The sequence below is a fragment of the Glandiceps talaboti genome, chromosome 9 (assembly GCF_964340395.1).
Source record: "Glandiceps talaboti chromosome 9, keGlaTala1.1, whole genome shotgun sequence".
In the NCBI taxonomy this organism is placed as follows: domain Eukaryota; kingdom Metazoa; phylum Hemichordata; class Enteropneusta; family Spengelidae; genus Glandiceps; species Glandiceps talaboti.
Window position 1 is genome coordinate 20,266,717 of NC_135557.1, and position 20,334 is coordinate 20,287,050.

Sequence of the window (20,334 nt, forward strand, 5' to 3'; positions counted from 1 at the left end):
CTATCATTAATCGTTCTTATATCTTTGCTATGCCTGTCCTTTGTTGCTTTCAGCAATGTTATCTTTCCTCCCACTTGTAACCCAACTGTTTTATGTCTTTCAAAAAAAAAGCAAAGCCTGTTACAAATCTCATAGTCTACATGAATCTCAGTGTGCTCTCTAAGCCAATGACACACACACAATTTCTAGTGACGCACCAAAATTTGGTTTTCCCCTATCTCTTACTATGTGTGGTGACTCAAGAAATGCCAGTTTTTATCATTTTGACTCACAACAAAAAATTTGGCTATCATAAGAGGGCACACCCAGAGTAATCTCTTTGTATAGCCAATACGATTATATCAAGAAACTGAACTGGCAGTATTTACTTATTGTTGATTTTAATTAGATATTGCATATTACAGACATGATGTGGAATATTCCATATGTTGTGCATAGGAAAATATAACAGTTTGTAATCAACACAAATTTTACCTGCATATGCATAATCATCAGTCTGCTGGGTTCTCCCCAGTCCAAAATGTGTGCCGGTTGGTAGTTAACTTTGCTGGCATTATTATTTATTAGGTGAATATTAATGTCAGTGTGTGTTAATCTACAAGTTTGAAATTTGCATGAGAATGATCAGAAACTTTGTTGAGGTTACACATTCTTAGTACCCATAGATATAGAACATGAAAGGGAAAACGCTGAGTATATACCAATTAAAATGAAATGAAAACCATGAGACTTGTAACAGGCATGCTTCATCTGTAAATGTAGACCATTGTTGTAGCCATTGAGTGTGCTGTGCTTTGCTTTGCTTTTCCATTGCAGTGTCTCAGAAATCACAATCTCTCCCAAAAGAATATTATTTGTTCAGTTATTTTTTGTCTCATCTGCCGCACAATGCAATCAGTGTACCGTACCATTGCACAGAGGTGGATCATTACGGTTTATTTTTATCACCGGATTCACCTGTTGCACATGTTATATTTTGTTCACCAATTCACGAATGTCTTTCTCCATCCATTCATCCATCCATCCATCATTTTGCATCATCAGATCATTCGGCTGAAGACATTCCCATAGTAGTGTCTGCCATAGTTTCGTTTTTTCTCTTTCTTTTTTTCCAAATTCAAGTGGCCATCTTTTCCCTAATATATAAGCCATTTTGTCCAAGCCCCATCTCCCAGCAATAGCCCCATCTCCCAGCAATAGTGTTACTGTTAAATGGGTTCCCTTCTAGGATTTACCCCTATCCCAAGTATTTTTGTTTTCTAGAAAGTTGATTACTTTTTGCATTTTTTAATCTATGTGTGTGTATTTTTCTAATGGTTTATTTGTTCTGACATAGAGTTTTACTGCTTAATCCACTTTTTAAGTCTGTTGTTAACTTAAGTATTCTATTCCTGCTCGGCCTTTCCACTAAATTACAAAATCAAGGAATGACTTTCAAATTAGTTGAAACAGTGCCCTGTCTGTGACAAAGATGCAGTGCGTGATTAAACTGGCAGGTACTTTGATAGTGCAGAGGGCTTATACCAATATTTTTGAGGTGCTCGTAATATCCGAGGATTGATTAGGTTGATATTGTGTACTTCTTTGCCTCTATATTTAGTGTACAAATTCAAGTCATGTTTAATGTAAGCTTAGTTCCTACAAGCTTGTTGGTTTTGTGTATTCTTTGATGTGTTGCAACCTGTAAGAAAGATCTTCCTTGTCTATTGTAAGTTTGTCCAGTATTCCCAATTTATTTTGACATTCGCTGGTTTCTACCAATCTGAAACTTGCTGTATTCTCAATACATTATGGAATGCCTTGGCTTCTTCCTGTCCAGACCACATGTGCCATGTGGGGGATTTTTGAATATTCCCCGATAATCATTTTGTCCTTGGTTCCTTCCTGTCCAGACCACGTGCCATGTGGGGAATTTTTGAAATATTTCTTTGTTTCTGCCTGTCCCCCGACCAAGTGTGATACATGGCATATTCCTTGGTTTCTCCCTATCCGCATTTGCCATGTATAGGATTCTTTTCTCCAACTTATCAAGTTCAATGTAGTGTAGGGTTTTACCATTATTTATTAGAATTTTTTAAGTCAAGGTTTCTCGTGTCAAAAATAACATAAGTTTGAATGTTTGGTCAAATTGCCATCAAAAACATTTATTCTAAGGAACTGATATAAATATATTTCTGCACAACCATTCTGTCTAGTACTGTGTCATGCTGCGCAGACACTCTAAAAAGAGAAAGGAAATGAAAATGTAATTACGGATTTTTAGAATAAAAATGGGTAATTTTTGCACATAAGATAGTAGCTTTTCCACCAGCATCATGTCATAGGAAATGTTCACATCACAGCAAAATATTTTCCAACATTCATGATGAAAATGCTTTGACATTACACCGCTATGGTGCGCAGTGCTATAAAAGGTGGCAAACAATGGGAACATATAGAATTAGCATGTATCATTTCCTAGGAATTCAGTTGAATGATGTAAATAGTTGGGCAGATATGCTTTGAAACACTGGCAAATGTATATAGCATGTGGATCGTAACATTGCAGTATGAACATGTAGAAGATGAACAGAATGCAGACAAATTGTGCTGGAGCTCTTGAATACTACATTTAATGTTTCCTGCTTCCTGCCTGTCAAGTCCTTCTAATGTTAAAAGATTTTGAAGGCCATACCTTACTTAGTTTTTGACCATACAGCGTATACTACAGAGTTCTTTTCCTGCAACTGCTGTCCCTTGTTGGATATTATTGTCTGCTCCTCTTTGGCATAGATTAGTTTACTTCAGTGTAGTTTTAATATTCTTGTAGTGTTTTACTTGGCATAGTTTTGCAAACGCAGTGTAATAATTGTAGATGTGTGACTTCTAACGCATACATGCTTAGTTGACAAGAAAACACAGAAATGCAACTATTTACATATCTGAAATGGCACAATATGATGAAAAGGAGTCGTTCAAAATTTTCTAGTAATACGATTGTACTTAATTCATCGCATGATTGTTCTAACATACAATATTTATCCTTGGCATTACTTTATTCCATCACTTTGAGAGTACCATGATCACAGTAATCAATTTTATATGATAACAAAGACACTAATGTCAATATAGTGTGCTCCAGGACAAAATATTAAAGTACTTACTTTAGACCCTCCACGTTGAGGGTCTATGCTTTAGAAGACTCGACTGTCACCATCTTCAACTATATAAGTTTGGCAATTTATTCTGGTTGTTGTAGGAAAGGTTTGCATCTGTAATGGTTATCTGTTTTTTCAAATCTTTTTGTGTCATAGTGGTATAAGTTGTATACAGTACTAACTCACTGTGGTTTAGGTGAGGGTGTACCAGTATTGAATCGTATCTATTCTTGTTGTTATCTTGTCTTACTATTGCCCCTAATCAGTATTTCTCCCAACAGCTTGAACTATTTTCTCAGGAGCTGATTCATATTTTAATTTTTCCTTCAAATACACACTACATAACAGAAGACTAAAACAAATTCATTCTAAATTGTCATTAAAATTAAGAAGTACTTGTATGTCCCCAATTCTTCCTCCCTCCTCCCCCCCCCCCCCCCCCATCCTCTCTTTAAATAAAAACTAACTAAATGGCCCCTTCTCTGAAGACTAAGGTTTCATCTCTCAACTCTCCATTTTCTTCTTTACTTCCAAAGATCAACTACGTATATATTAGGGTTTTTTTTGATGGGTTCCTCATGCATTAAATTTCCTTTACACTTTTTGTAACCACATCGTAATAACCATTTTTTTTTCCATTTTTGGGTTAACCAGTTGAGGTATTATGTAATAATACTGACCAATATGCTTTTATTTAAGCAAAGTAAAGATCTTATTTTCTGGCATTACTAAGTAACATTTTCTTCTCAGCCAAAATGACATCTTTTTAAATTGACAAACTATCTCTTTCAATTTTTGCCATTTACAACTCTTACTTCATTTCATCCATAACAAGTTTAATTTTTTTCACATCACTTACATTGTGCACTTGTGATCACATGACGAGTGTTTTACGTATCACATGGTGCAGTTACCACATGTCTCCCACATGACATGTGGTAAAGGTACCATGTCATCCACATGGACATGGTGCAGGTATCCCATGGTATCCACATGACATTTGGTAAAGGCACCATGCTTCATTCACATGAACATTGTGCATGTATCCCATGTCATCCACATGGACATGGTGCAGGTATCCCATGGTATCCACATGACATTTGGTAAATGTACCATGTCATCCATATGAACATTGTGCAGGTACCACATGTCACTCACATGACATTTGCCTGATTTGGTAAAAGCGCAATACCACATGATACCTGGTGCAGGTATTCCATTCACACACACATAGCACAATTTATGTCAATGGCAAATCTGCAACTGTTGTCAAGGCAACGCAATGAAAGGAAATAAATAAAAAAAGAAACAAGAAAAAGGCTGATAAGCTTTAGCAAGCGTTGCATGGAGTAAAAAAAAGTAGTCGTTTCATTTGCTTTTCTTGTACAATTTCTGTAAATGTAATATGTAAATAATGGTCATCTTGTTCATGGTTTGTTTCATTGAAGTACAATGTTTATCTGTATGGGCTCTCTATAATGGTAATGTTGGTGTATGTACAAGTCAATACTCAAACCAAGCACCGTTGCTCAATCTTCACACTATTCCTATTCTGCAGAAAAAGAAATCGCATGGAATTTGAAATTCTAAATATTCATTGTTGAATTATGCTACGTATTTCTTGTGCGTCATAGAAGAGCAATTATTTTCAAGAATGTTGAATTTTGTTTAATCCGGAAATTAAGTTTCAAATAAAGAGCACCAAATTACAAACTTTATCTCTCACTGAATCCCGGTGTTTCAGGAAAGCATTCTGGTTATCCATTAAAAAAGGGTATTTTATCAAGTTATTTGCATTACTTGAAGCACGCACACCTGTCAAGACTGACAGATTTGTACTTCTGCTTGGCATTGAGTTTGAAGATTGAACTACCTAACTTTTCTAAGTATTGACTGACAAACATTTCATCATTCTTATGGTTTAGATTTTCACTTCTCTGTCAGCATTATCCCTATGATGTATTCCATGTCATGTTTATATATATATATATCAATTTACAATCTTACATCAATCATTTGTACAAATAACTTTTGCAAGTCGCTCAGTAGCGGCGCTATTAAAACCAAGACCCAGACCAGAGTATTCACATCATCTTGTAAACCATTCATTTTATAGATCATTCCATTTTCAAATGACAATCTAATATATAACACATCACTTGGAATTTGTCATAGTCTAATTTTGTTCTGAAAGATTTACATGTTATTACAACTCAGATTGAGTCAAGGACAAGCTTTAATATAGTAACGTTCACTGATACACAACCAAGTTACTTTTGTTCATGTCTCTGTTTCGATAACTTGACTGTTGCCTTCCTCGGAACAAACTGATGATTACTTTTCACCGCTAGAGGGCAGTGTGGTGAATAAATTGTACCATACGTGACTGAGTCGAAACCTCCCTTCGTCTCTGTTCAACACTGAGGAGGATTTCCTTATTCTGATGGCCTCCTTTATCCATCACATCTTCCTGTCACTCTCCCTAGCTTTCCAAAACTGTGGCACCTTCCCAGTCTGTAACATAATTCCTTCTGCTGACATGATCTGTGACAGCTGGTTAGTTTTCTCTCCTGACTCCAAGTAAACTTTCTTCCCTATATGTTATCAACTTCTGTGTTATGTTCCACCAAACGAACTCCAAAAAAGCCTCCCAGTTTCACCGATATATACTTCATACGAAACATAGACATGAACGAAAGTAACTTAGTTGTGTATCAAAGAACAGTGTTATATTATTGAGATTCCAACCTTATGAACCTGGAAGCACAATCTTTGTTTAGGTGACACTTGAATACATAAGTCTCTACGAAACTGCAGCTTGATTATTTGAAATACAGATGAATTGTCATCTTCATGAAAAAGGAAAATTTACACAAAACTAAATTCACAAACTTCAGATATAAATTGCGATATACTTTTCCAATAAAAGTTGTGGTCACAAAGTTGCCACTTTACAAATTTTAGCAGCATTATTAGTCATGATATTTTCTCATGATACCGAAAATTTATTATAACCAATATTTTTAGGAATAAAAGAAATGTAATCCAACAAAACTCAAGTTGAAATGAGATGTAAATCTATCAAAACCTTGCCTTTGTCACTACAGCAATATTTGTTGCAGTGATCACCTCACAGCAGAAATGAATTTATAAGATACTTACACCGTTTATTGTCTTGTTGTCTCCTCAGGTGCCGATGCCGACACCAGCACAGGCGGTTGCACCAAGGGATGCGTAGCAGGAATCATTATAGCTCTCCTAGTTCTTATCGTAGGTGTCTCTGTTCTCGTTTTCTGCTACTTTAGAAGGAACAAGAGTACAAAGAAAACTGACAAGAATGAGAAAAAGAAGGGTAAATTAGTGTAGTTACGACATGTATATGTATGTCACCAACAGGCTTTCCATCTCATTATGAGTTTTTCATCTTTTTATGGTGATGGTGAATTTTTGATGGTGGTGGTAATGGGGGTTTTTTTTTTGGTGGTGATGGGTGCACTATTGGCACTCTTTATCTAGGATGTTTCCACACAGAGAATCGTAATATGTCCAGATTTCAAATCTGTTGCAAAAATGGATTAAGATGACTGTTTGTTTTGTTGAGAAATAAGATCCAGGATTATGGGACATCAGAGTTCAAATTTGTATAAAGTTAAGAAGATTATATTGTTTATTACTATTCATTTATTAGTCCTGAATTAGTCAAGTCTATAACCCTTACAAAATAGATTACAAGATAGAACCACAAATGCATAAACCACACAATAGATCGAGAAGAAAGACACAGAAATGATATCAACAATAGTAAATAGACTGACTAATTTGATATAATAATGATTGCAATAGTATTTACATGTCAAAGAACAAGGGGTGGATTTCAGCGACAGGTGTCAAATTAAAAGCCCATGTCAAATTAGGATTAAAAGTTTAAGGGAAATTGAAACCCTGGCCTTTAAATTTCTACTGATAAGATAACACAAATGTGAGAACCTGGGATTGAAACCCTGGCCTTTAAATCTCCACCGATAAGATAACACAAATGTGAGAACCTGGGATTGAAACCCTAGCCTTTATGGCTGCTCTGATAAGATAACACAAATGTGAGAACCTAGGATTGAAACCCTGGCCTTTAATATTAGGATATCAATGATATAGTGTTTCAGCTTGTAATCCATACTATAGCCAGGTCAAATGATGGGAAAGCCAGGCCAAATGACGGGAAAGCCAGAGGCCGAATGATGAGATAATAGGTGTAGGAGAACTTACCTTGGACTCTGATGAACATAACCTGGATTCTAATGGTACCCAGGGGGGTCTAAATTATAACTGATCCTCAAATTATAGAAAATTTGGAAAGTTATATAATGAAATATAGCCAGCATCAAGGTCTCCATCTTCAGTGCTATGATCTTATGGAGGACCAAACTAAAAAGGGGGATGCAGTGGTGTTGATAACAAATCAAATAACCGCATGGCATGGCACAGATCTTTTAACACTCTGCCTAATTTGCAATGACAAACAATACAAAGCCTTTCCTATGCTTTACCAATAAACTACCCATTGAAATTAATTTGCGAAACCATCCACCATAATACTAACTAACAAGTGTGAATGCTAACACAAGTGAAGAAATACTAGATTTGTGAGTGCTTTGGAGTTAAGGTTAACCAGTGTGTTGTTTAGGCATTAATGCTGCATACAACAGCTTTGAATTTGACTGAACTGCATTTCGATAACAAGTTTACAAGATTGATGAGTTTGCAAGCTGCAATCTTACACTAGGGGAAAAACTATCAACTGACCAATTTTACACTAGTTCTGCTGTGATATCGTTTCAAGTGCTATTTGTTGAAGATATTGAAAAGGGTACAACAAGTTGTTAGCCCTGGTCACATGATGACCACATAACCCAGGAATGCTGTAATACCAGTATTAGGACAGTAATCACCTGGTAATGAACTGCAAAAACCAAACCATAGGTTTCTGCTTAAATGATCCAGGACTTGTTTGCATTTAGTGTGAGATTACGCTGCCCTGAAAACTACAGTTGGGGTCTTTAGACTTTTTTTCTGTTTGCAGCTAAGATAAGCCCTTGCCATAAAAACCTGACAAAGAAATTCACAAATACTTGAAATGATGCATCACAAAAACACAAGTGTGACAGGAAAGTGCCCTGTAATTAGACCCACGTCAGAGTTCTCAAACTCTGTTTGAATGATGATGATTATGTTTTTGAAAGGTAAATTCAATGCAGTTCAGTTTTTCAAGATGTTTATTTGATTGGCCCTTTTCATGCCACTAGATGCACATAAGTTGAGATCAGCCTTAGTCCTGGGTAGGTGTGGGTGGGGTAATGTTTTATAAACAGGACATAAGAAAAAATACTTTTAGCATCCTAAAGAAAGTGATTTTCAATAATTGGGCAAAGAAGTTTGTTTCGCTTTTGAGGCATAAACCGGAAGGATCTTGTTTGGCATGGAAAGGGTCTATTGATATTGTAGATACTAACACAAAATCTCTTAGTTGCCAGTAATCTGTGTTATGTCAACCAGTCCACAGTCTTGTCTTGTGTGTACATGTTACTGTAGTCTCACCGTTTGTTGGTGTGCATGTCTGTAATTCTATTTTCCGTCACAGTCACCCCTCTTAGTTGACAGTTTGTGGAAAACTCATAGCTGAAGACTGCAATTAACTTAATTTATTCAGTTTATGAATTAGAATGTCACTAAACAGTTCAGAATTGTTCAAATTTTACTCGCAATATTTATTGAACAAAACAAATTTGTGTGCACTCAGTAACTGGACTCCCTTGTAAATGTTTATGTTGCAAGTTACTGTTCAATCGCTTCTATTTGATACAACTATATGAAAAGCAAAAGAAACTGCGTGTGGTGCACTTGAAGATAGCAAGATTGAATGCATGCAGTGTCTTGCAACATTTTGTCTAAATGGAAATGAACTAACGTGCCACTATACAGACATCAAAGCATTGCCACACAGATGTCTAGTTGCAATACGTTTAAATGGTTTATTTCATTCAGACTAAAGGTAGCAAGAAATTGTGATCTGGCTGTCTAAAATGCAGTGTCTTAATGGTTTCTGCTTGGTTGAATCAAGTGGAGGATATGAATAGTAATGTGCAGCCTGCTGTAACTAAAGAGATAAATATTATTCAAATTACATTTCAAGAAATTCAAAACAAAAGGGAAAAGTTGATTTTGAAATTGAAGCAATATCGTAGTGAATAAACCAGAGGTTTTGGTGATTTGGAATACACTACTGAATAGCAACAACATGACTTTCCATAATTTGTAAAGCATAATGTGATTTGGTTTATAACAAGCGTTTCTAACACCCAAAAGTAGACAACAAATCTCAGCTGAATTTTCCCACAAGCTGATCAAATACTATGTGTACCATTACCAATAAGAGTTTAGAAGCACCTTTAAATTTTATGCCCACAGTTTCGCTTTGTTTTATTTTACATGAGGGGACTGTATGTACCTTCATGTATGTGATTGTTGGTTGTATGTGGAATGTGTGTGGTTAAGTAAATTGTTCAGAAGAGATTTTGTCCATAAATTTTAGATAGGAATTATTCACACATAATTTTTTTTAAAAAAGCAGTTAAATTAAATCCAAACTCTACATGCAAACATAAGGAACTACCAGTGATTTACAGCTCAAAACTAAACATTCAAATGCAATACCCCCCCCCCCCCCCAAAAAAAAAAAAAAAAAAAACATGTTTATTTTTCAAAACACTTGCGTTACATAGAATTTTTTATGGTTCGACAGTAGCTACTGTTATAAATGAGTCATTCCTTGGGGCATCTGGTCAACAGGAATTCTATAATTTGTATAAAAATAGGTAAAGTTGGTGATAATCTGTATCAAAAAATCCACAAACAGAAATATATTTATCAGTTGATATTGCAGTATTGTAAGGAGAATAACATGTGTTTGTGGGGCTGCCCGGGCAGCTGAAAAAGTAAATCTAAAATTTATGGACAACACTTTTTTGAATATATAAAGATGTATACTAGATAATTACACTCCCTAGAAACTTGTGTAACAACTTGCATGTAATATACGTCTTAGAGATAAAAAAAATATACACCTTACCTGCATGACAAGATACTTGGGATCTTGTGGTGTTAGTCACTTACGACAAACCAATGTGTCTTTTAGCTTTGTTCTGCATTGGCCAGAGAACTGACCAGTTCTGTAATAACATGGCATGGTTTGTCGTTATGTAACGTCACTGTGATCCCTTTGTAAAGTAATTTGACTGTCTACATCACTGTCTGCTTAATGCAAGATTGTTTATGCTTAATAAAAAAAAAAGTTGTTTGGTTCCGGTTACCATACCCCCACCTATTTTTTCACACCGACCCTAAACTTTTTTTTTACGTATTCGAGAAAGAAAAAAAATAAAGTAGTGAAAATCGTCAAGTCTCGCAAGAAATAGTGGATGCAGAAATTGAAATCAACTTAAAAAGACAATATAAAACTGTTATTCCAATCTGTATTGGCTGTACATCTGATGAGAAGAGACCAATAACACAGAGACCACACATAACTAACTGAGCTAGACACTTGCATATGAAAAAAAAAATTAAAAATCTACCTACCCCACCACCTATTCTGAAATTGAATGTAATCGGAACCATACAATAGGTTTTTTTACACCTAATGACATTAAGTTGTAAGACCCACTCGCATCTACTAGTCATTCAAACTCATGGTCAACATGCTCTAGTAATTATAAAGATAATTTGCATTATATATACACATCAGTTAATTGTATATAAATAGTTTAATTAATATATACATATATATATATATATATATATATATATATGAACATATATGCATGCATGCATCATGCATACATACATACATACATACATACATACATACATACATGCATACATACATACATACATACATACATACATACATACACACACACATACCTACATCCATCCACCCACCCACCCATACATCCATACATACATACATACATACATACATACATACATACATACATACATACAGAACAGTTGAAATGATCACCGTAATAAGGAATGTATCATTTATTTAAAAAGTTCACAACCCAACACATATGAAAGATACCATTTCATGACAATCCCACCAGTATTAGGCTATCATGAATCAAAAGTCATCTCCAACCATAACATACCCACTGAAAACACAATTCAAAGTATACATGTACATTTACCAAGCCTGTGTCATCATCATCATTTATATATATTTGCCTGTTGATATCATTCTCTCCTTACATGATATCATATCATATGTCTATCCAGCATGATAGGCACCGACCTCCACAGATCTTCAGTTTTCTTTTAACCGTGCACCATCTTAATTTTTTTTTTATAAGGTTTTTTTTTTACAAGACATACATGTACATGTTCCTTGTCTACCCTGCCAACAGTTCCATTTCATTCATCTAGATACCTACAGAATGATGTACATTCCTGCCAGCCAATGTATTTAACAAATTCCTCATGATTGTAGCCCAGGACACTATGAAATCATTCTCAAATCCATGAAAGCTGAATTAGAAAGTTCCAAAATAAAGTCACATTGAAAAAAAGATCTCTTTCTCAAACATGTGTTCATATCATTTGGACTTGATATTGAACAAAACTTTGTAAAAAAAAGGAAATATTCTTTTTTGTGAAATTTATGCTTATGGTAATTTGATATGGTTTTATTGGCATGTCATATTGAGCAAAACCTTGTTATAATTTTCTGAAACTTGTGCTCATGTCATTTTGATTTACTAACGTAATCTCATGAAAAGTGGAAAATGATTGATAAGAAGTTTGCTGACAGCAGAAAATAATACGATGTCTTTCATTACCCGATCAAAAAGAGAAGAGAAAAATGACATCACAAACGTAAATACAAAGAAGCAAAAAATCAGATTGGATAACCGGAGTCAGAAAATAGCTATGCTAATCATGTCGGACCCCTAGAAACAGTAAATAATGGTACAAGTTTAGGGTGTAAATAAATAAATCTACTCTCTATAGTGACATGTGTTGGCAGAAATGTACAGCAGAATCGTAGGCATATTGATATCATCAGTAGATGTACGAAGAAAAAGTTACTACTGACAAATTTTGCAGCTTTTTTGAAACTTCTGTAGCAGCTGTTGATGATTTATATGTAGTGGTGATGGAGAGTGTAAAATCATGCTAAAATAGTAAAATATGTCAGTAGAAACTTTTTCATGTATTACCTTATTGACAAGAGTGGGTGACAAGGATGCTATATATGAGTAGGGAACCTAACCTGTGTTATGCAAAATAGCTATTTAATATGCGTACTCTTATGTGTGAATTATGCATACTCATACTTGTAAATAGGCTAAAATTCTGTGTATATGTATATAGCTATTACTTTTTTCATGATTGACCCTTTTTTGCAGCAGTAATCTACAATCCTAATAGTCTTTGTGATATACATGATAAAAATGCTGAAATCATGTAAATCCATTGCATCTTCAGTAACGTTTACAGAGTATACCATATTCCAGTATCATAAAAAACAAAAGAATGTATGGAGTGGCCACTAGGTGTACTTTACAGATGCTCCCATTATATATGATGTTAGAGCTGAAATAAGTACTGAAGCATGGTTTGCCTGTTGGGCTAATGGTTCCAGTATGTGGATGGTATTCTCAACCAGTTCACATAGACCTAAATTTGTGAATTTCAACAATAATATCTATAAGCTCTGGAATTTCCCTGATTCATATTTTGTGCTTGGTTGCATGCACTGTTACATGTTTGGCGTTAATGACAAAACACATTAGTTTATTCATAAGAACCCTTAGCAATATAACTGTGAATTGATTTGCTGGAATATGGTGTACTGTAAACATAATGGTCGCTAAGAAATGCTAAGTGCTGTCCTGTTCACTTCACCATAGTGACCATAACCTGACAGCTTCACCACCAACTATGAGAGTTCTTATATCTGTAGAGCCATGGACTTTATCATAGTATGAAACATAAAACACTTTTGATGAAAGAATGTAACATTTTTTTTGTTTGTACATATATGTGAAAATCTTGTGTACGATTGGAAATTCTGCACACACCCAAGATATTTGATAGAGATTGCTTGAAATTATCTGTGACAAATTATGTTATGAAGCATTTTTAAAAAATGATTTAGTAGTCTTCGTCATTGGTACAGCACATTTTAGAACCTGGCATCTAATGAACAGTGGGCCAAGTAATGGCTGTATGATAATTTGACTTGATCTGCTACATATAAGATGCCAGATGTACAAATGAAAGTGTCACTGAATGAATTACTATGTTGAAGTGAATAAGACAACACTCAAGTGATGCCAGTTACAGCAAAACAGTCAAACTGCTGTTCATATTCAAATGACATGTTAAAAAGTATTGTGTCTCCTCTGACCTTACCTGTCAACTCGTGTTTCTGGGCACATTCTTTACTTTACCTTCTTAGTTTGGTAAGGTACTCTGATATGTCTTCTAATCCAGCTACTGTCTTTCTGGTTACTATCTGTGGATCTGTGCTTATTCACTATTTGGCCCGTGTATTCCTTGTGTAATTTTACACTCACTTTCCACGGCTTTTGGGTGTTTGCTCATCAACACATTACATCTTCCTCACATCCTATCAAAGGTGCATTTCTGGTTACTCCCCTTTGGTCTCTCTGTTTATTAACTATTTGTCTGCTACTCATAAGTTGCTTCTGCAATCTAAAGAACATGTTGTTGGCGATATCTTTTTGGGATTCACTTATTAACATTTTATAACATACAGACACAGGTCCTCTGTTTAATGAACTCCTGGTTACCATTTATGGGTCTCACTCATGAATAGTGTATACCCTTTCTCAGATTTCTCCTAACTACACTTGCTCTATCCACTCATTTCTTCTGGTAGTCAAGGTAACACTTTCCCGTAACTACACTTGCTCTATCCACTCATAAACGTTTCATATCCAACTTATTTCTTCTGGTAGTCCAGGTCACATTTTCTTGGTAATATCTATTGGTTTTCTGCCCTTTTCATTTATACTTGATATCTTCCTCCACCTGAGAAACTCATCTGTGTTTGGTTCAGCCTTACCTAGGCTTGCAAACTGTAATGTAGGCTATAGTCTTTGATGCAATGTACTCAAGTGTGTGTGAGAGACGCAGAGTGACTATTATGCAGAAAAATTGAAGGACTGTCTTGGTTAATAAACATCAGTATCACAGATTGAGTCAAGTACATGCAAGTTGTGGTTCTCAAGAAGCCCTTCCATCAATAGTGGCGGTGATCAAAGTATCATGTCCAGAGCCACCTCTATGTTGATGGCCATATGTGTGATTTGCACTTCACTATGGACGACCAATATCGATATTATCTGTGCGTTCTGTGTCACTATTGGTAAAATTCTTAGTTTGGGCAGCTATCTTTGATATCTTCTGTGGGAGGTCAGTTGATAGAAATGTTTGTCATAATATCAGATAGATAAAAGCAATCCCTGTTTATTAGAAATGTGCCAATATGCAAATGATACTAATGTAAATTGGACAGTTTTAACCATGGTGTGACCTTTGACATCCAATATGGCTGACTTAACTATGATATGACCTTTGACATTTGGTATTCAAGATGGCTGACTAAACTCTTGAAATTATTATCGTGGTACATCCTTCCCACATCTTCCCAATTGAGATACTGGAAGAGGATGACAACTCCACATGAATATCAACTTACTGATATCAATTCATGCAATTCATGCATACGCCTTGGTTGTAATGGTGATCTTCTGTTTTATTTTTCAGATCCACCACCAGCCCACGTATGAGTAACTTATCTCCAAGTTCTGTTTTTGTCATCAATGTTAATATCTGCTTGGTTGTATAAGTTACATTATGGAAATATTGTGTATTGGGAATTAATAACAACCGGGTGTTTCAACCAGGATATCAGAATTGCATTTCTTTTCACCCATGTTTATAAATGCGTATATCAAAATGGCTACAGCAAATAAACGTTACTATCCAGAATGCATGATTTAAAATAACTGCCTTGTATTATTAGTATTCTCCATTTTTTGCTGAATACCACCCAGTTACAATTCTTCACTTACATCTGAGGGCAGCAGACATGGGTCAAAGGTTATGTGATGGGTCAAAGTTCAGTATACTCACATGACATGAATTCATTTTAGGATAAAACTTGGTATGTGCTTTCTTATAGACATCTTTACCTTTCCACCCTGAAAGATGTACAGTCCAAGCTTATCACCTTCAACTGCAGTTAAAATAATATGTATAGAGATGTATCATTGTTGTATTTGGTGACAAAACTGTATTTAAACCTTTGAATATTTAGCTCTTTCTCTTCTAACATATGTGTGTTTTGACCCTGGACTGTCAAGTGAAACAGACAGACTAGTTTATGTTTTATAGATGGTAGATGTGACAAACTTTCCACATAACATTCAGACAATTGTAGATTGTAAGTTTCAGAATTTCAATATTGTCAGGGTTGTCCATATGCAAAGCTTGCCAAACCAGAATCTCAAATTTATGAAGGCCTGTCAGTTGACCAGTGGTCAGATTCGGAAGCGGGTAGCTATGGAAACAATATCACTTATATGCATTGTCTCAATTTCTTATCTAAGCTGCTGTGATTAGAACGCTTGATCCTGAGGAAAGAAACATAATTAATTAATTACCTTTAACATTTAGTTGTTATTTGCAAATTTGTTGATGTTATGAAAATTGTAATGCAATATTGGAAACCACTTTTGCGTGAATTATATCTTCAAATAGAGACAACCTAAGAAAATCAAGTATCATTTTGACATTAAATCTGGTACACTTGTAACATCCCTCAACTGTTAAGATCAGTCCTGATAACACCACTTTCTTGAAATCATCGCTTGCATTCCAAACCTCAATGATGTGCCTTATGTGTAATCTGCATACACTTCCATATATAGCAAGTTCTTTTGGCATGATACCTCCCTATAATTTTTAATTATAATGTGGTCCAAACACACACAAAGGGACTTGCACATCCAAAAAGCAGGAAGATTCCATCACTGAGTAGGGGTGGAAAGGTTTGGGTGGTTATAAATACAGATGTAAAAGTTACTGTTTTTTCTTTCTCTGTACATGAACATTACTATAATGGAGAGTTTGGATCAAATTGGATGAAAACAACTGTTGAGACAGTGGAGAGGTACACTGATTTTATTATATAAGGTATGGAGATGATATCATCAACATTTACAAGGTAACAGGCTGGACAGCTTTAAGTTATAAAACAGTACTTTAACCAACGCATAGGCTAACTTTCAGTGAATGAAACTCATGCAGTCTTTTATCTAATGAACTCAAAACCAAAACAGTTAATGTTCAAGATCAGAGAAATAGAGAAAACTGGATAATAAACCTGCTTGCCCCCATTTTGATGGTAGTGTAGTCCATTTCTGAGATTACCTATCATGAAATGTGTTACTTGCATGACCCAAATTTAGGGGTGGGAGGTTCCAAACACCAATGTGACATAATCAGGATAGCGATTTCTATGCATCAAACTACCACATTTCCAATACCGTTAAAAGTTTGCAAGGTCCAATTACAATAATTGGTCAGCTTACATTTCATTGAGATATATATCTCCAGTCCAATCTAACATGCAGTTTAACCTTCATAGTGCTATCTTCTGTTTGGTGAAACTTATTCTTATATTTACAATTTTTTTGTTTTAACTGTAACAGGCAGGGTCAAGTTTCTGTTTTGAGAATTAATGTCTTTTCGTTCACGCTTACTAAAGTATAACTTTCTTTTGTTTCAAAGAGTACATCTTCATAGTGTTTTGTGTGTTATTTTGTGCTAATATAAAGCATTCCTACAAGATATATCTGTAGATAACAACCAATATATCCTCCAATTGCCAGCAAAATTGATAAAAATGGTACAGAATAAGGTAATCACAGAAAATTCTGTAAATGGTTCACACGAATTTGGAAAAAAGGACATTGGAAAATTAAGGGAAATTGTGTGTAAATTGGACATGGCTCCATGGAGGCACTGTGATTGTAATTTGAAGCCATTTAAATACAGCTATCAGTGTATTCTGTAAGATGTCTCTAAAAAAATAAAATGAAAATGTAATTAGGTGTTTCTGAGTCTATCTCAATTGAGGGTTGGAGATTCTTCAGCTTAACGGGGGAAGGATCATCACTTGATCTATAAAAGTGTTAAACCGTAGTTTATTTCCTATATGTATATCAGCATTGCATGTTGTATAGTTGTTTTAGCTTAAATGTTTAACATCACATGATGTACATCCCCATTAAATGCAAGATTAAATAATTGCTTAGGTGTTAAATGACAATTTTTAAAATATATATCCTGTTCGTAGTCTAAAATTAACCCTTAAACTGCAGAGATGATTTTTATTTTCTTAAGAAGTCACATACTTTGAGATGATGTTGGTGATACGCTACATGCAAGTAAATCTGCAAGAATTTAGGCTTTCCTGCAAACCAACATGTTGCAGAAGAATTTTTCAACTTTTACTACATCCACAAAATGTAATAGTGATATTTGGTATGCATTGCAAGAAAAAAATCTCTGCAGTTTTTGGAGTCCATTGCTGTATAATAGAATTTTGATTATAGTATATAAGAATACATACTTCTTAGTAGAGCAAATAGTTACAAAAGATTATGTAGCAATTGCAACGATTTTTTTCCAAACCCAAACCTTTAACCCTTCACTGATGTACAAAGTGTTTTGTTCCTCAATTAATATAATTGCGAGAATGTACCACTTTCATTTTGCAAGGGGGAACAAGTGTATGAAATTTCTCGTTTCAGTTTACGAAGTTTGAATAACAGTTACTATTTGGCGAGTTGCAATTGACTAGCTTTGTTCTATGCTGTGAGTTTTCATGATGCATTTTAAATGATTGCAAGTCATGTTCTGATATGTGTTTTCTTGTTCTTCAAAGGAAGAAACACGTTAACTGAAATATTGTGTTCTCTAGTTAAGATAATAGTGTTTAGTAAGGAGACATTTGATGTAGTGTAGTGTTTGCCAATTAAAAAAATATATCATTGGTAGCATTCTGTGATGCAAGAGCAAAATCAAAACCATTGTGAAATTTAAGCAGCATAACACGCGGTAGATTTGCCTCAAAATACTGACCGTTTCATATGCAAGAGTAAAAGCTGACAGATATTGTTACAAAAACCCTGAAGTTTTTAAGATCACAGTTTCTTCCTAAAGTTAAGGCAAAGCTGAACAACTTCTGACTTGTATGTCTCTAGATCTTCATTGATCATGCCCATGTGTTCCTTGATTTGACAGGTTCCCGGTTAGGAGATATGAAAAATACAATATTTGAAAGAGGGTTGTTTGGAGATACCACCTCTTTAGGGAAGGTTTTGAAAGATTAGCAAGCATCACAGAATGCCCCCAAAATCAGCTTTTTTGAGACTTGAATTTTTGATAGTTTATTGGTGTTTTTGTTGAGTACTTCAATCATGTAAATACAAGTTATAGTCGTAGAGTAGAGCTGTATAGACACTTAGTACTGTAGTAATTTTTTCATAAAGGATCAAGTTTAAAAGTTTGACTAGTTATAACAATATTGAGAGAGAAGAACTAAATTAATAACCCAGTAGTGATATGCAGTTGTTTCACAGCAAGCAGAATCTACCACAGTGTGATGTTCTCTGTCATGAGTCTGAATTGGTGGAGAAAAACGACAGTGCCCTCAAGTGGCAAGCCCTAAGAGGTGTTACAAGTTGCATTCAGGTGGACACCAAATCAAGCAACTTGTGTATCATTACTGGCTATTTATATAAGCACTTGGTAGCCAAGTATTCCTCTGATAGATACACATGGTGAACAAGCACCCAACCCTTCATAGACCTTTCCCAATCCTTGATTTGAATAATGCACTTCTGAGTCAGGAAATGCATTCATCAAGTCATGCTGTCCAGGAGAGAGAGAGAGGTGCTCACAAAATCTCCACAAGCATTTTTTTGTTGTACTTGCCATATTGCTATGAGTTTATTTGAAATATTTGACTTATAATAGTCCTATTTGATGAATTGACATGACTTGTATACATTTTTACTAATATTTATATCTATGTTAAAGCCATAAAAAACAATGGCATTTGTTCTTTCAATGTTTACGTTAAATAAAGCACTTGTGTTATTCTTGACCAGTATCTATGTTCCTAAATGATACTGATTCATGCTAACATTTATTGTGTTCTTGTCATGAAATCTTCAGCAATAATTCCCACAATTAAACCAAATAATTGACTTACTTTGTTATGTAAGTTCTCTGAAGGGGAATTTGTTTTTTGAAGTTCGTCATTCTTATGAACAAAACTTGATCATCTGATAAGGATTCCGTTTTCAATGTGAGACTCATGACCACCTAGCCGTTGATTGTTATAGCTACATATCACTATCAGAACAAAACGTTAATATTGGAATAAAATGAATCATTTTGTATGCAGAAGTTATACAGCAAATAGTAATTGAAAATGAAAATTATAAATCTTGAGGCAAAGGTCGTTAGGTCGTCCACAGGTAGCACAAAGCACACTAGCATGATCAGACAAGCAAGCAAGCACGCTGAAATTACATGACAATTTCTAAATTCAGTTCATTATCGTTATTTTAATCATGTCAACTTAATCAGAATCTAATACACTGAAAGACAGACTTATGACTAACTTGAAATCTGGTGGCAAGAAACAAATAATTGACTAAGTGTGGCCATATTATGGTGTTATCTTTGTAGTAAATATGACTGTTTTTGTAAATCTTGACTTCAGTTAGTTTTAAAAAGTGATTGGCAATTATTTCCTGTTACCATGTAGTTTGTATACAACATGAAATAAAAAGTATGATCTTTTGGAAAAGTATGTTATTTGTACTGTAGTTATGTGTGTGTATAAAGTGTGGTACAGTAGTTGTGTTTTGGGAAACTAGCTTCCATTAGCTAGTCTAGTTCCTATAAGGTATTGTTACCATTTACACGTCCACTCACAGTGTAGTCAAAGTCGTTACTCTAGGAGTCCTGAGATGCATTGTCAAATTCATCCACAGCCACCCACACAGTTATCATGTCTTTTTTAATCGGTCTC

At 34.9% G+C, this 20,334-nt stretch overlaps 1 protein-coding gene across 4 annotated transcripts in view; it reads left to right on the forward strand.

Moving 5' to 3' along the window:
* LOC144440400 (uncharacterized) overlaps positions 1–20,112 on the forward strand; it is a 75,700-nt gene extending 55,588 nt beyond the window's left edge. For 3 of the 4 annotated variants that reach the window (XM_078129768.1, XM_078129771.1, XM_078129772.1), the window contains 2 exons: positions 6,328–6,489; positions 14,988–20,112. In XM_078129768.1, coding sequence (XP_077985894.1) covers positions 6,328–6,489; positions 14,988–15,010 — 185 coding nt within the window. In that variant the 3' untranslated portion in view covers positions 15,011–20,112. The remainder of the gene's footprint in view (positions 1–6,327; positions 6,490–14,987) is intronic. The other variant, XM_078129770.1, reaches the window with a different exon arrangement.
* Positions 20,113–20,334: the final 222 nt, after the last annotated feature.